General features: G+C 41.7%; 2 protein-coding genes across 2 annotated transcripts; both read left to right on the forward strand.

Annotated features, from left to right (window-relative positions):
- Positions 1–400: 400 nt before the first annotated feature.
- LOC136677847 (GTPase IMAP family member 5-like) lies at positions 401–3,923 on the forward strand. The gene is made up of 2 exons (XM_066655522.1): positions 401–996; positions 3,749–3,923. The coding sequence occupies exons 1-2, from the start codon at positions 401–403 to the stop codon at positions 3,921–3,923; spliced, it is 771 nt and encodes a 256-aa protein (XP_066511619.1).
- Positions 3,924–3,949: 26 nt separating this feature from the next.
- LOC136677856 (GTPase IMAP family member 8-like) lies at positions 3,950–10,686 on the forward strand. Its single transcript, XM_066655533.1, has 6 exons — positions 3,950–3,988; positions 4,052–4,345; positions 6,005–6,104; positions 6,401–7,072; positions 9,097–10,214; positions 10,648–10,686. The coding sequence occupies exons 1-6, from the start codon at positions 3,950–3,952 to the stop codon at positions 10,684–10,686; spliced, it is 2,262 nt and encodes a 753-aa protein (XP_066511630.1).
- The last annotated feature ends 6,063 nt before the right edge of the window (positions 10,687–16,749 follow it).

Raw genomic sequence — 16,749 nt, forward strand, 5'->3', positions numbered from 1 at the left:
TGTGTCTGTGTTGCCCTGTGAAGGACTGGCATCCCCTCCAGGGTGTATTCCCGCCTTGCGCCCGATGATTCCGAGTAGGCTCTGGACCCCCCGCGACCCTAAATTGGATAAGCGGTTACAGATAATGGATGGATGGAAACATAAATAACAGAGCAGGGTCTCTCTAGGTTAGTGGACGTGCTGAAAGCTAAAATGTTGCATAAAACAATACACAATTCAGTAGATAAACATTTTGTGAGTTTTTTATGAAGTCTCTTTTTATTCATTGGAACTCAGACAAAGTTTCTTATTAATGCTTAATGCATTACAAGTACAAATATATATTACACAAACAACACTTTACAGTACCTGTAGACCTATTAGCAATATATTAATATAATTCTTTCATTATACAGTGAGGATGATGCTGCTGGGGAAGAATTATCAGGAGAACAGAAGAGTGGGAAATTTCATCCTGGGAAGTAAGGTGTTTGATACTGAAATCATTTGGCCACCACAGTATTGTGAGAAAGCCAGTGAAATAGTGGAAGGAAAACACATCGCCCTCATCAGTGCATCTCATTTATTTGATAATCCACTGTCTGAGAATGAAGTGACTGAGCAAATTAAAGAGTGCATGTTTCTGTGTGATCCTGGACCTCATGTTATAGTGCTGGTCATACAGCCAGAAGACTTCACCGATGTAGACGATAAAAGGCTGGATTTCATTTTTCGTTCTTTTTCTGAGGACCCACAAAAATACACCATAGTGATGAAAACACAAAATCCACGGAGAGCCTGGTGGGTCACCCCAGTGGAAAAGAATATTTCTAAAGACGTTATTGCAGAATGCGTCAGATTCCAGTTTGACTTTAACAGTGGATGCAGTCGTTCCGCTCTTCTGATGAACATGGAAAAGATTATGGAAGAGAACAGAGGGAATTATCTTAAGATGGAGAAATTTGTGTTGGCTCCAACAGAAGTACAACACCACGAAGAGTCAACAGCACAGAAAAAGTCTGAACACAACAGTCCAAAACTAAAATATAAATGTAAATTTATTTCCATACTTTTAAAAAATCATTATAATCAACTGAATATTAGAATGTCCATGATTAGTAACTGTGTTTGATAATCAGTCTCTCTCATGATCACAGTGGGTCACTGACTTTAATATTTCTAATGTAGGGAGAAGTTTTGGGGATATTTTCCAGAAAATGACTCCTGGTAAGAAGTCTGAGTCTGAGTGTGAGTAATATTTTATATTGAACTAAATTTCTAAATTCTAACTCATAGCATAGAATATACAATTATTTACAAACATTCAGGGACATCAGTTGAATTTGGAAGAAAAGGGTATGAATAAACTCCTTTTCTTCATGAGATATGTGTCATAGAAAGAGATATTTTCCCATTTGTAAAATGTTGCTTTACTGCACCAACATCAGGCAAATTTTAGTTTCATCACCTGCCGGAGTGTTGGGGGCAATGCTACACCTTCCCTCCAAAGTCACATTGTGGGAAGAAAAATAATTAGAAGAAGAAACATCCAGTCAAAACAATCACAATCACAAAAACAATTTAGCTGTCTTCTAAATTTTGAGACACAAAATCAAATGTTATCAAATGTTAATTAGCTTTCTGGAAAGGCAAAAAAATGGCTAGGGGTGCAGAACTGCATATACATTTAAATAAATAAAATAAAACAAATAATGTTTTAATTGTGATTACATATACTTAATGGTGGACGATAAAACAATATTGATTTGTTTCGTTATTATTTTTCACTCAATAAACATGATTTTAGGTAATTGAGCTTGATAAAGCTTCATTTCTATTCTTGTTCAGCATAGCCAGCTATTGCACTAAATGAACAGGCGACCACATGAATGTGAGAATGTAAACAAGACTATAAATGTTTACGCTATTAAATATTAAATATAAATGTTATAGTCTCCTGTTCACTCTGTGTTCGGGGTGTATTGTTTCTGGTATGGCGACAAAACACAAAACACAAGCGCAGAAACTCCTTCGCACCAAGGGAGAACCCGCTGGGTTTTTGTTCACTCAAAGTGTATTGTCCTCCCTGGAAATATTTTCCCATTTGCAAGATCACTGTTTGTTGCCATGGTTTTCCTCACACAAAATATTTTTCTCTGCTCAGGTTTTTTATTGGCTCCGACGCCATACAGGTGCTGCTCATAAAATTAGATTATCAGGAAAAAGATTATTTATTTCAGTAATTCCATTCAAAAAATGAAAATTGTAAATTATACTCATTCATTGCACACAGACTGATATATTTCAAGTGTTTATTTCTTTTAATTTGATGATTATAGCTGACAACTAATGAAAACCCCAAATTCAGTATCTCAGAAAATTAGAATATTACTGAAGACCAATACAAAAAATAATTTTTATAAATGCTGGCCAACTGAAAAGTATGAACATGAAAAGTATGAGCATGTACAGCACTCAATACTTAGTTGGACCTCCTTTTGCCTGAATTACTGCAGCACTGCAGCGTGGCATGGAGACGATGAGTCTGCAGTAGAGGTGGGCAATACCGTGAATTTTGGTATCGATCTGATACCAAGTAAATGCAGGGCCAATATCGCAGATATCGATACCGATACTGATGCTTTTTAATATTTAAGCTTCATAGATCCAAAGGATTCAAAAGACCTAGGATAGAATTTCACTAAACATTGTACATGACAACATAATACTTTATTATCACAATCAACATTTTTGTTTAGAAACAATGGAACAGTAACAAAACAAAGTTTGCCTTAACATTAGGAAAATAAATATATTTTTTTATATACTCCTCCTTGGATCACTGCGTGAGCCTAGGAGCTATGTTGTCGGGGGCAATAGCCCCTGGTAGGGTCTCCCAAGGCAAATTGGTCCTAGGTGATGGGCCAGACAAATAGTGATCCATAAAGACACAGATGAATAAAACACGAGCATGGACACAGCCTCCCTTGCCCGGAGTAGGGTTACCGGGGCCTCACCCTGGAGCCAGGCCTGGAGGAGGGGCTCCTTGGCGAGCGCCTGGTGGCCGGACTTTCACCTATGGGGTCCGGCCGGGCTTAGCCCGAAGGAGTTACATGGGTCCACTCTCCCATAGGCCCACCACCTGTGGGAGTGGTAGTAATCCGGGTCTGGTGCATTGTGGATTGTGTGGCGGTCGGGGTCGGGGGCCCTGGCATTCTGATCCTCGGTTACTGAAACTGGCTTTTGGAACATGGAACGTAACCTCTCTGGTGGGAAAAGAGCCTGAGCTGGTGCGTGAGGTTGAGAGGTACCGGCTAGATATAGTTGGGCTCACCTCGACACACAGTATGGGCTCTGGAACCAGTCTCCTTGAGAGAGGCTGGATGCTCTTTCACTCTGGAGTTGCCCAGGGTGAGAGGCGTAAGGCAGGAGTGGGCTTACTCATAGCCCCCTGGCTTAGCGCCTGTACGTTGGGGTTTACCCCAGTGGACGAGAGGGTAATTTCCCTGCGCCTTCGGGTTGGGGAAAGGGCTCTGACTGTTGTTTGTGCTTATGCACCGAACAGCAGTTCAGAGTACCATGCCTTCTTGGGGACCCTAGAGGGAGTGCTGGAGAACACACATTCTGGGGACTCCATTGTTCTGCTGGGGGACTTCAACGCTCACGTGGGTAATGATAGTGAGACCTGGAGGGGCGTGATTGGGAGGAACAGCCCCGCTGATCTGAACCCGAGTGGTGTTCAGTTATTGGATTTCTGTGCCTGTCACAGTTTGTCCATTACGAACACCATTTTCAAGCATAAGGGTGTCCACAAGTACACCTGGCATCAGTATACCCTAGGCCGTATTTCGATGATCGACTTTATAGTCGTATCATCTGACCTGCGGCCATATGTTCTGGACACTCGGGTGAAGAGAGGCGCTGAGCTGTCAACTGACATCTGATCAGTTGGATCAGATGGCGGGGGAGGATGCCGGACAGACCTGGCAGGCCCAAACGTGTGCTGAGGGTTTGCTGGGAACGTTTGGCAGAGGAACCTGTCAGAAAGATCTTCAACTCCCACATCCGACAGAGCTTCGACTGCATCCCGGGGAAGGCTGGTGACATTGAGTCCGAGTGGGCCATGTTCCAGACCTGCAATGTTGAGGTGGCTGAACGGAGATGTGGCTGCAAGGATGTCGGTGCCTGTCAGGGTGGCAATCCCCGCACTCAGCGGTGGACACCCCGGGTGAGGGGGGGCTGTCAAGCTGAAGAAAGAATCCTATCAAGCCTGGTTGGCTCAGGGGACTCCGGAGGCAGCCGACAGCCAAGCGGCTCACGGCCTCGGTGGTCGCTGAGGCAAAAACTTGGGTGTGGGAGGAGTTCGGTGAGAACATGGAAAACGACTTTCGGTTGGCTCCAAGAAGTTTCTGGCAAACCATCAGGTGACTCAGGAGGGGAAAGCAGTTTTCCACCAACACTGTATATGGTGGGGGTGGGGAACTGTTGACCTCAACTAGGGACATCAACAGACGGTGGAAGGAATACTTCGAGGATCTTCTCAATCCCACCAGCACATCTTCCGCAGAGGAAGCAGAGCTTGGGGACCCCAGGGGGGGCTCGTCTATCACTGGGGCTGAGGTGGCCAAGGTGGTAGGGAAACTCCTTGGCAGTAGGGCCCCGGGGGTGGATGAGGTTCACCCCAGGTTCCTCAAGGCTCTGGATGTTGTGGGGCTGTCTTGGCTGACACGCGTTTGCAACATCGCGTGGACATTGGGGGCAGTGCCTCTGGACTGGCAGACTGGGGTGGTGGTTCCCCTTTTTAAAAAGGGGGATCAGAGGGTGTGTTCCAACTATAGGGGGATCACACTCCTCAGCCTCCCTGGTAAGGTCTATGCGGGGGTACTGGAGAAGAGAGTCCGACTGATACCTCGGATCCAGGAGGAACAATGCAGATTCCGCCCCGGTCGTGGAACACAGGACCAGCTCTTTACCCTCGCTAGGATCCTGGAGGGTGCATGGGAGTTTGCTCAACCAGTCTACATGTGTTTTGTGGATCTGGAGAAGGCATTCGACCGTGTCCCTCGGGGTATTCTGTGGGGGATGCTCAGGGAGTATGGGGTATTGGGCTCTTTGCTACGAGCTATCCAGTCCCTATACAAACAGAGCAGGAGTCTGGTTCGTATGGCTGGCAGTAAGTCCGACTGGTTTCCAGTCGGAGTTGGACTCCGTCAGGGCTGCCCGTTGTCACCGGTTCTGTTCACAATTTTTATGGACAGAATGTCTCTGCGCAAGCCAAGTGGCGGAGAAAAGCAAAGCTCTCGATTTACCGTTCAATCTACGTCCCAACCCTCACCTATGGTCACGTGCTTTGGGTAGTGACCGAAAGAATGAGATCACGGGTACAAGCGGCTGAAATGAGTTTTCTCCGCAGGATGTCTGGACTCTCCCTTAGAGACAGGGTTAGGAGCTCGGACATCCGGGAGAGACTCGGAGTGGAGCCGCTGCTTCTCCACGTCGAGAGGAGCCAGTTGAGGTGGTTCGGGCATCTGGTTTGGATGCCTCCTGGATGCCTTCCTGGTGAGGTGTTCCGGGCATGTCCAACAGGGAGGAGGCCCCGGGGCAGACCAAGAACACGCTGGAGAGACTACATGTCTCGACTGGCCTGGGAACGCCTCGGTATATCCCTGGAGGAGCTGGAGGCGGTGGCTGTCAGTAGTAGGAAGCATGAAGTGCTCTAAAGCTTCCTGCTAGATGGCTGCGTTGACCTTGGACCTCAGAAAACACAGTGGACCAAGACCAGCAGATGACATGGCACCCCAAACCATCACTGACTGTGGTAACATTACACTGGACCTCAAGCAATTCTGTGCTTCTCCTCTCTTCCTCCAGACTCTGGGACCTTGATTTCCAAAGCAAATACAAAATTTACTTTCATCAGAGAACATAACATTGGACCACTCAGCAGAAGTCCAGTCCTTGTCTTTAGCCGTTGCGAGACGCTTCTGATGCTGTCTCTTGTGGCTTGACACATGGAATGTGACAGCTGCGACATGCGAACGTGACAGGTGTTTGTCCACTGTGTTTTCTGAGGTCCAAGGTCAACGCAGATTTCTACCAAGAAGTTTTAGAGCACTTGCATGCCTGTACGTGGTGGTTCTTGAAGCACTGACTCCAGCTCCAGTCCAGTCTTTGTGAATCTCCCACACAATTATTAATGGGTTTTGTTTCACAATCACCAGGGTGCGGTTATCCCTATTGTTTGTAAACTTTTTTCTACCACATCTTTTCCTTCCCTTCGCCTCTCTATTAATGACACAGAGCTTTATGAACAGCCAGCTTCTTTACAATGACCTCGCTTTTACCTCTAATTGTAAAGCATCCTTGAGTTTGTGAACCTATTATATTGTCATTGTTATTATTGTTATTTTTTCTCTTTCAGTGTCTCAGAAGTTGAACTTGGTGTTGTGTGGCAGTGATGAAGAGCTGAAGTCTTCTGTATCAGATCTAATACTGGGCCAGAGTCGGCACCGTCCAGAGCCCACCTCAAAATGTGTGAGGAGAGACAGAAAAGTGTCTGGACGCTCAGTCACTCTTGTGGAGATGCCATCTCTCTACAACACCCAGCTCTTAGAGGAGGAATTGATGAGTGAGGCTCTAAACTGTTTCTCTCTCTGTGATCCAGGAGTCCATGCTTTCCTCTTCGTTGTTCCACCTGGGCCTCTCCCTGATGAAGACAAAAGAGAAATAGAAATGATACAGAAAACCTTCTGCTACAAAGTCAAGGATCATTTAATAGTTCTTTTTACAGTTCAGCATGCAAATAGTTTTGTGACAGAGTTTATAGAACACAACACAAACACAAAGAAATTTCTATCCATTTGTGATCAAAGATACATTTTGGTGGAAACAAAGACAGGCAAACCTCCAAAGCAGGCGAATGAAGATCTGATGTACCACATTCTAAATGAGATAAAATCACAGCCATATTCTCTAAACATGTTTGTAAAAGCTCTAGAGAATCAGATACGACATGACGTTGAAGACGAGTATAAAGAAGAACTGCTCAAAAAGGAGATGGAAATCCAGGAGCTAAAGGGGATGAAGTCAGAAGGTTGGTTTATTTGATTTTTCCTAAAAATTTGTCTTATGTATTATAATACCATATTCTTAGGCAGCTTTTCTCAACTGGGGTGCAGCCTGGCTTAATCAGGGGTGCCATCAAAAACGATACTGCTAACCAAAAAACATTTATAAGACAAAACTTATCATGAAAGTGCAGCTATGACGCCTTTCAGATTAAATTCAGAATCGTCCAAGTAAAAATACAGAATATGTGAAGAATAACATCAGAAAATTTGAATTTGAATCTGAGTCTTCAGTGCGGCATGGTGGTGCAGCAGGTAGGGTCACAGGTGGGTTCAAGTCCTGCAGCTGGTGACTTTCTTTGAGGAGTTTGGTGTCTCCTCCGTGTCCGTGTGGGTTTTCTCCGGGTGCTCCGGATTCCTCCCACAGTCCAAAAAATTGTCTGTAGGTGTGACTGAACGTATGAGTGTGTCACCCTGTGAAGGACTGGCACCCTCTCCAGGGGGTGTTCCTTACTTGCACCCAATTGTTCTGGGTAGGTTCTGGACCCACCTGAACTGGATACACAACACATGCCAAACTGGATAAGTGGTTACAGACGATGAATGAACAAATGACTAGTTTATGTTTAAACTTATATTCATTGCAGTGAGCAAATCCTCACCCATCTCCAATGCTGTTGGTATCTTGGCAACATTATGAAGTACTGTTACCCTGGAAGCTCGTCTAAAACTGAATGCCTTTAGATGAGCCTTCACATACAAATACTGAGTGTTTTTGGCTGTCAGACAGTATATTTAAAAAATATATATTTTAGACATAGATTTAGATTATTTTTAGAATATATCTGAAAATCTTTAATACTTTTTAAAAAGTTCCATGGTTGAAAAAATGCTGCTCTAGGGGTACAAATTTCCTCAACAAATTCTAAAATATGTAAAAATACAGGCAGCACGGTGGCGCAGCAGGTAGTGTCGCAGTCACAGAGCTCCAGGGACCTGGAGGTTGTGGGTTCAATTCCCGCTCCGGGTGACTGCCTGTGAGGAGTTGGTGTGTTCTCCCCGTGTCCGCGTGGGTTTCCTCCGGGTGCTCCGGTTTCCTCCCACAGTCCAAAAACACACGTTGCAGGTGGATTGGCGACTCAAAAGTGTGTGTGTCTGTGTTGCCCTGTGAAGGACTGGCGCCCCCTCCAGGGTGTATTCCTGCCTTGCGCCCAATGATTCCAGGTAGGCTCTGGACCCACCGTGACCCTGAATTGGATAAGCGGTTACAGATAATGAATGAATGAGTGTAAAAATACAGATTAATGACAGAAATATCTGCTCATTTAATGGTTCCAATAAGTGAGTTATTTATGTATATAGAGAGAAGATTTTGGTTCCATAAGTCACTTAATAATCACTCATTAATACACAAGTATATAGTATACAGCAGTACTGTTATACAGTATACATATGAAAATACGGTGTACAGCTACTACAATAAAGGTCAAATATATTCAGATGTGTAAAAGTACAAAAGATCCAAATGTAAATATACAATTATGTTATATGATATATGCTATTTTGTTATAATTTGGACACTGGAAATAATAAAGAATGGTTTCATTGTTTTCAGCATTAACTAACTGCAGAAATATTACACTATACCTCTTCTGCCAACTAATCCTCAAACGGCACCATTTTTTTTTTCACTAGTCCAAGTTGTTCAGATTAAGTATTGTTTGCATTTGAAGACCATAGCTACCAGAGCACAAAATAAAGCAAGCAAAAAATTTTAAATGAAGGAACTGAGAGATTAAGGAAATGTGTTCCATTTCCATTTCCATGTGGGCTATGATACTGAAAGATCTTCTCTCTGCAGAGATCAGTCTAAATTTAAAAAGAAGACCAGCATCAGAGTACCTAAGTGTATGGGGAGGGAAGTAAGGGTGCAAGATTTCTGATAAGATCTGCCAGACCATGCTGTGATTTGTATGTGAGCAGGAGGAGTTTAAACTGTCTGTGTGGTGAGAGAGGTGACCAAGGTAACTTGAATGTATTCTATTTTCAGGTGAAGAAAACTCACAACAGGCCTCCAGCTGCTTAAGGATAGTGTTGATTGGAAAGACAGGAAATGGAAAGAGTTCAACAGGAAACACTGTCCTGGGAAGAAAGGCATTTGTATCTAAAGTCAGTATGAATTCTGTGACTAAGGTTTGTGAAAAAGCAGTTGGTGAAGTTCAGGGGAAGTCAGTTGCTGTTGTTGATACTCCAGGACTCTTTGACACCACGCTGTCTAATGATGAAGTACAACAGGAAATTGTGAAGTGCATCTCATTGTCGGCACCTGGACCCCATGCCTTCATCATTGTACTGAGTGTTGGGAGAATCACCAAAGAGGAATTAGACACTTTAGATCTGCTAAAAAGGATCTTTGGTCCAAAGGCTGCAATGTTCAGCATAGTACTGTTCACTAGAGGAGATGACCTGGAAGATCAGACAATACAACAGTATGTAGAGGAATGTACCACTGAACAAGTCAAGAAGCTGCTCAGAGACTGTGGAAATAGGTACCTAGTGTTTAATAACAATGACAAAAATGACTGCAACCAAGTTTCTGAGCTTTTAAAACTGATAGAAACAATGATAAATTCAAACAAAAGTCAATACTTCACAAACAACATGTTTCAAGAAGCAGACATTTCCATCAAAAATAAAATAGAACAAATACTGAAAGAAAAAGAACAAGAGATTGAAGCTGAAAAGGAGGAATTAAACACCAAATACAGGAGAGAAATGGAGGAGATGCAGAAAAGACTACAGGAAGAAAAAGAAAAGGCTGATGAAGAAAAACTAGAAATGCAGAGAAAATTCACAGAAAAGATGGAAAATCTCAAAAAAGAAGAGAAAGATGAACTAGAGAAGAACAAACGGGATTTAGACGACAGGAGAAGGTCAGAAGAAGTAAAAATGCAAATGGAGAAATGGCAGAACAGAATTAATGAATTGGAAAGAGAGAATAGGAGGCAGCGAGCTGATTTTGAAAAACAGCAAAGTGACAGAGATGAAGAGGATAAAAAGAGAGAAGAGCGATACAAACAAGAAAAAGAAAACCTCAGAAATCAACAAAACCAAGCCATGGAAGAACTGAGAAAGAGACAAGACAGAGAGCTTAAAAAGAAAGATTTAGTAGAGGACAGAAGGAGACAAGTGGAAGAGAAGGAAAAGCGTTTTTGGGAGAGAAGAATAAAAGAGTCTGAACATGAGAAGAAACGGATACAAGAGGACCTCAAACAAAAACAGAGGGAATGGGAAGAAGAAAAGAAAAGACAAGTGAAAACACTAGAGGAAGAGGACAGACTTAGAAAACAGAGGCACACAAAAGAGCTGAGAGCAAAACAAGAAGAACAAGACCGAATGAGAGAGGAATGTTTCCAGAAAATGGAAGAAGAGAGAAGTCGTAGAGAGGAGGAACAACGACAGTGGAGAGAAGCACAGAGAAAAGAGAGTGAGCGAAAAGATAGAGAGTATGAAGAACAGAAACGACTAATGGAAGAACAGATGAAAGAGCAATATGAGAAACAGGAAAAGATGAGGAAAGAGGAGTGCGAGAAAAGAAAAGAAAAAGAAGAAAAAACAAAGGATGATGAAAGAAAAATGAAACTTAGAGAGGAGTTAGAGAGGGAGATTAAGGAAAGAGAGAGAGACTACGCTGTTAGAAAAGAGAGAGAAGAGAAGGAACGTCAGGACATGATCAAGAAGCATAATCAGGAAATGAAAGAGATGAAAAATAAATTTGAAGATGAAGCCAGGAAGCAGGCAGAGCTGCAAAACGAGTTCAACTATAACAAAAATAGATATATCTATGAGCTGATTACAGAATATAAAAAAGAGTATGAACTGAATCTGTTTACAAGCGCTAAAGGAGATTATATGAAATTACAAGAAGAATATGAAAAACTAAAATGTGAGCCTGAATCAAGATCAAAATGTGTTATTCTTTGAGACGTAAATGAGAACATGTTTAACCTGATTATTATGAATGATGTTTCTTCAAAGACAGTGAGATGTTTGTAAAATTAATAGTGAAAATATATTTACTAAAAGATTCCCCAGTATTTGTTGCCTCCGTAGAGTACAGTTCATTAACAAAGTCTTTTCAGCTTTTCCCTGAGCTTAGTGACAATCCTGCTGACACAAAACACACTTTTAAAAGACTTTACAATCGACTGTTATTCCTGGCCCAAGTACAATAACTTTAGGTAAAGGTTAAAGACTACATCAGGGGTGCAAAACTCCTGGAGGGCCAGTATCCAGCAATGTTTGGTGATTCCACTGCTAAAACATTACCCTTAAACCTGGCAATTAACAGATTAATTGAATCAGGTGTGTGTGAGCAAAGGAATCACCAAACTTTGTGGGATCCCAGCCCTCCAGGACTGGAGTTGTGCACCCCTGGACTAGATATTTTGTATGAATACAAACAATTGTTTTGTTTTGTTTTTTGTCATTTTTATAAATATAGAAATGGTATAGAGCAGTTCTTAAACAATGATAAGAGTAATAGTGGAGACAAGTGTGCAGTATATATAATTTTACTCATCCTCAGTGAAATCAATGATACATTACTGAAAATCTTAGCTTTACCACAAAACGTTAGTGTTGTTAGAATTTGACTAAAAATGGCTCAAGAGGAAGCGCCTGCGCTCAGGATGAGACTGAGATACCATCCTACTCAGTTATCACCCATGTACAATCACAGCTCCTGTAGAACTACACAAAACACAATACTGACTTCTCAAAGCCTCATGAGGTTGAAGTCAGCTTTTAACTCCCCAGTGTCCTGTTCCACCTCATATAGTGCAGGAGAAGCCATGTACCTGCCACACCACTTAAGATGGAATGGAAAGTCTTGATTGTGCCAACTATGAAGAGGGAGTATTTTATTTTGCTCAGTTCTGTGGGTGCTGTGAGTGTCCACTGGTGATGGACTTACAACCTAACATTACCTTAAATAGCATTTATTCATGGTCATAAAGTTAATGAGGCATTGCAGCTCTGACTGATGTTGCTTCCTTAACCCTGAATGGTGTCGTAGGTCAATTGATTCCTTAATTCTATAAGATGTTTTGACCTGTGAATTTTTTAAATAAACCAGCAAAAATATTTCTGACTCAGACCATGTTATTCTCAGATTTTTGAACAGATGTTTATTTTCTTTGAACCTGGACAATTTATACTAACATTCATCATTCAGTTTTGAGGTGTTTGAAGCAGTAAATACAACCCCTGGCAAAAATGTTGGAATCACCACTTTTAGAGGATGTTTTTTCAATTATTTATGTTTGTAGAAATAAATAAATCACAGAGACATGCCACAAAACTATCTTGCATCAAACAAACTAAATGATAAAGGAATGCAGATTTTTGCACACACACTAGGGATGGACATTCATATCATATCACATCAGTGTGTGTGTGTGTGTGTGTGTAATTTTAGAGTATTTGCTCAGTCCCAATCTTAAGGTATTGTAACATGAATAAAAAATACATAGCTGAAAAACGAAATGGTTAAATATATTTCTCCTGTTTCTCCTCCTGTTTGCAGAAAATGTAAGCTTTGAAAATTGTATATCTACGGATACATAAGATATTCATAATGGTCATGTAGTTCTCAAAATGGTTTCTCTCATGAAACACATGCATTTAACAGATCACCACAGGGTGGAGCCAAACAGTTTACTGCAGAGTCTGCAGACTCTCTGACAGCTTTACCTGGGTTCAAGATAGGAACACAAACGGGTTGGGTCCATCACAGGGCATCACACATTCACACCTAGAGACACCTTGGAACAACCAATCCATTCCAATCCTCCCTCTGTGAAAGGACACTGGAGAGGAAACCCACACAGGTTTAATGGAAAATTGGAATGAGAAGGCTGTTAAAGATGAATGTTTATCATCTAATTACCCATGATTTTAAGCTGTAGATTGAGAGTTTGTTGTAGTGGTGTAACTGTGTCTATGATGTTACTCTGAAACTGTCTGTTACATGTGTGTTATTAATTTGGCTGGTCAAATTCTTATTTTAGCGTATATATAAACATTTTCATATGTCACAGTTTATGAGCTACATCTACAAGTTTTGGAACAATTGTAGAACCTATAGTGTAGATCTATACATGTGGAGCAATCAGACTGGATTTATATAGGAATGAAGTCAAACATGTCCGTCAACTTTTGGCCATAATTCTTGCCAAAGTTGGCCAAAAATGTAACCTGCTCTAACTCAGTCCATTTTTAAGATACACATATTTCACATGGTGAGACCTGGGCACATCGGGACACCACATCAAGTTTCACGACCAATCACACTCATGTCTCATTTTATCTCTTGTTTGATATCCCTCCATTCATTTGAATGGGGAAGGCTAGAGTGGATGATGTCATAATCCACAGTAACTTGAGTGTCTTTCTGAATAGGCCTTTTAGGCTAAAATGTTTCTTCTAAAATCCTTAGACTTTCACCTAGAAACTTAATTTAAATTTTAAATATCAGAAAAATTTCCCCTTTAAAAAACACTTATAAAATTGACATTGTTTCATGATGGTGTTTTTGAGTTATGTGCTTTTGTGTAGCATTAGGGAGGCTCCGTCACCACAGACTTCAATGTATTTGTTGACTTGCTGAACACAGCCCTATCAAGAAATGCATGCTTAATCTGCACAGTGCCTGCACCAAATCGATAATCAAAGTGTTTTTCTCGTACAAAGTGGTACCCTTTGCCATCTGGGGTAAGGTTGTGCATTTGTTCAAATAGGACATAGTATATGGCAAGCTGTTTTAGTCTAAAATGATGCCAGCAATACAAGTCCTAAGTCCATTTTTACTAGTAAGAATGCTAATTCAAGGTTGCTCTAGTGTAGTTTTTACTAGTAACAACTCCCATTTCAGATATCAATTACGACATTTTTACTAGTAAGAAGCAAGTCTGTAGACCTACATATCCATAATTAAATTCTGACTAGTCACATTGTCAGAACATATCTTTAATGTAATTCTGACTAGTCATTATTCTCCATTGACTTATATTAAATTTCACCCTCTCATCCGTAATAAAATTTTTACTAGTAAAAACTCCAATTAGAGATATCTGCAATTATATTTTTACTAGTACAAATGTAATTTCTGATATCTACAATGCAATACTTACTAGGAAAAAGTCCTGGTCCACATATCTATAATTAAAATCTGACTTGTAAAAATGCGAATTCAAGATCTATGGCTAATTTTAATATTTCTAATTACATTAGAGTAATAATTTTTTCTTGTTATGAAAAAATCTATTTTTGCTAGTAAGATTTCAGTTGTCACTAGTGAAAAGTTAATTTATGATATCACAAATGTAATATTTACTAATAAATATTAAATTCTTTATATCACAAATTACATTTTCACTAGTAAAGATAAAATTTCTGAAATGTAATTTTTACTAGTGGTAATTCAAGAATTTCCCCATTAATTTTAGTGGGGGAAACATCTTTACTAGTAAAAAATAAATTCTTAATATCCAAAATTTAATTTCCATATTTGATATCAAGAATTGAATTTTTACTAGTGAAAATGTAATTTCTGATATCAAGAATTTATTTTTTTTCCCAGTAAAAACCTTTCCCCCATTAAAATGAATGGGAAAATTCTTGAATTATCACTAATAAGAATCTTGCTAGCAAAAATTCTTACTAGTAAACATAGCTTTTTTACTAGTAACAACTGAATTTTCACATGTGTACATTTTATTCTTGATATGAAGAAAAAATTATTTAAAGCTAAAAAGGCTTGCCATATTTCTCACGCCCTTGTCCTGTCATGTCTGTTTTCCCTGTTTGTTATCGTTCATGTCTCCTCCCTAGTCTTGCCTTGGTTCCGCCCTCTCGTCAGTGTCTCCTTTGTAGTCCTGCCCTCTCGTTTTCAGTCCCAGGTGGTCCTTGTCTATGCTCGTTGTATATATAGTCCCTTTGTTTCAGTGCTCCCTTGTCTGGTGTTGTGTGCGTAGATATGTGTTTCACGGTCTTTCTGTTCACACGTGTCTACCCTGGTTCATGGCTCTTCCCTGTTCGTCCTTGTTTAGCTCTGTTTAGTTAGTTTTGTCTTTATTACCCGTGTTTATTTAGATTCTGTCTGTGTTAAATCAAATTCCTTGCGTTTACGTCTGTCTCCTCGTCCTACCTTCGCAACTGTGACAGAACATCAGACCCTTTTACTATGGATGTAGCAAGGAATCCGTTTGCTTGTTGTGTGATTAAGCATACTTCTTTCCATTCGGGTCTTGGCACTCCAGTGGGGTATATAAAGGAGGAACCAGCAACCTCCACCTCCCATTGTCGTAGGAAGCATCAAGGGCAGTGTGCTGGAGCCTCCCCCTCGCTGGAGGAATGCTCCCTCAAGTCCGGGGAAAATTTGGGGGGGGGGGCGTTGAGGGTTGGTGTTGTTAGCCTCAAGCGTCAGGGCAAAGGAAGTGATGCTAACAGGGGTGCATTTTGTGAGGATCCTTGTTCACGTGACACCTGTGATTTCCTCATGAATGCGCCCATTGGATCTCTCGAACCCTCAACAGCTCCAGCACGTGCCTTTCGAGCAGCCCAAGTCCACGTTTCAGAGGGCGTCTTCGCAGGACTCTCTGCTCCCACCAGCGAGGGCGGTGATCCAGGCCGCTCCGGATCCCGTGATGGCAGCAATCCATGTTGCTCCTGATCCCGTGCCGGTAGCGAACCCCACCGCTCTTGTTCCTGTGAAGGCGGCACCTGCCACTCGTGTCCCTGTGAAGGCTGTCAACCAGGCCACTCCTGTCCAGGCTGGCCCCTCAGACTTTAGCCAGTCCTGGGCACTCCCCAATTGTTTTGGTTCCTCTGTCTGTCCCTGTTTCTGTCCTTGTCCAAGTACCTGTGTCTGCCTCTGTCTCTGTCCCAGTCCCTGTCACCGTGTTTGTCTGTCCCTGTGAATGTCCTGGTCCCAGTTCCCCTGCCTCAAGTCCAGTACCCTGTCCATTCCCAGTATCGATCCTCAGTCTCATCACCTGTCTGGTCTCCAGTCCAGTCTGTTCCAGTCCAGTGTCTCGCCCTGTTTCCAGTCTAGTCTGCTCCCTGTTTCAGTCACCAGTCTTGTCCCAGTTTTCGACACTTGTCCAGTCCCAGTCCTCGTCCAGTGTTCAGTCTAATGTTTTCCCTGCCATGTGCTCACTTAGCACATCACTCTGTTTGTTATTGTTCATGTCTCCTCCCTAGTCTTGCCCTGGTTCCACCCTCTCATCAATGTCTCCTTTATAGTCCTGCCATCTCGTTATCAGTCCCAGGTGGTCCTTATCTATGCTCGTTGTATGTGTATATATAGTCCCTTTGTTTCAGTGCCCCCTTGTCTGGTGTAGCGTGTGTAGATATGCGTTTCACAGTCTTTCTGTTCACACGTGTCTACCCCAGTTCATGGCTCTTCCCTGTCCATCCTTGTTTAGCTCTGTTTAGTTAGTTTTGTCTTTATTACACGTGTTTATTTTGATTCTGTCTGTGTTAAATAAAATTCCTTGCGTTTACGTCCGTCTCCTCGTCCTCCCTGCGCAGTATTACGTACAATATTAGAGAGCTGTCTAATTAAATCCTTACTAGTAAAAATGTTTTTTTAGTAGTGAAATTACAACAAATTAAAACAATTTTTACTAGTGAGAACTGA

Source organism: Hoplias malabaricus, chromosome 2 (genome assembly GCF_029633855.1).
Source record: "Hoplias malabaricus isolate fHopMal1 chromosome 2, fHopMal1.hap1, whole genome shotgun sequence".
In the NCBI taxonomy this organism is placed as follows: domain Eukaryota; kingdom Metazoa; phylum Chordata; class Actinopteri; order Characiformes; family Erythrinidae; genus Hoplias; species Hoplias malabaricus.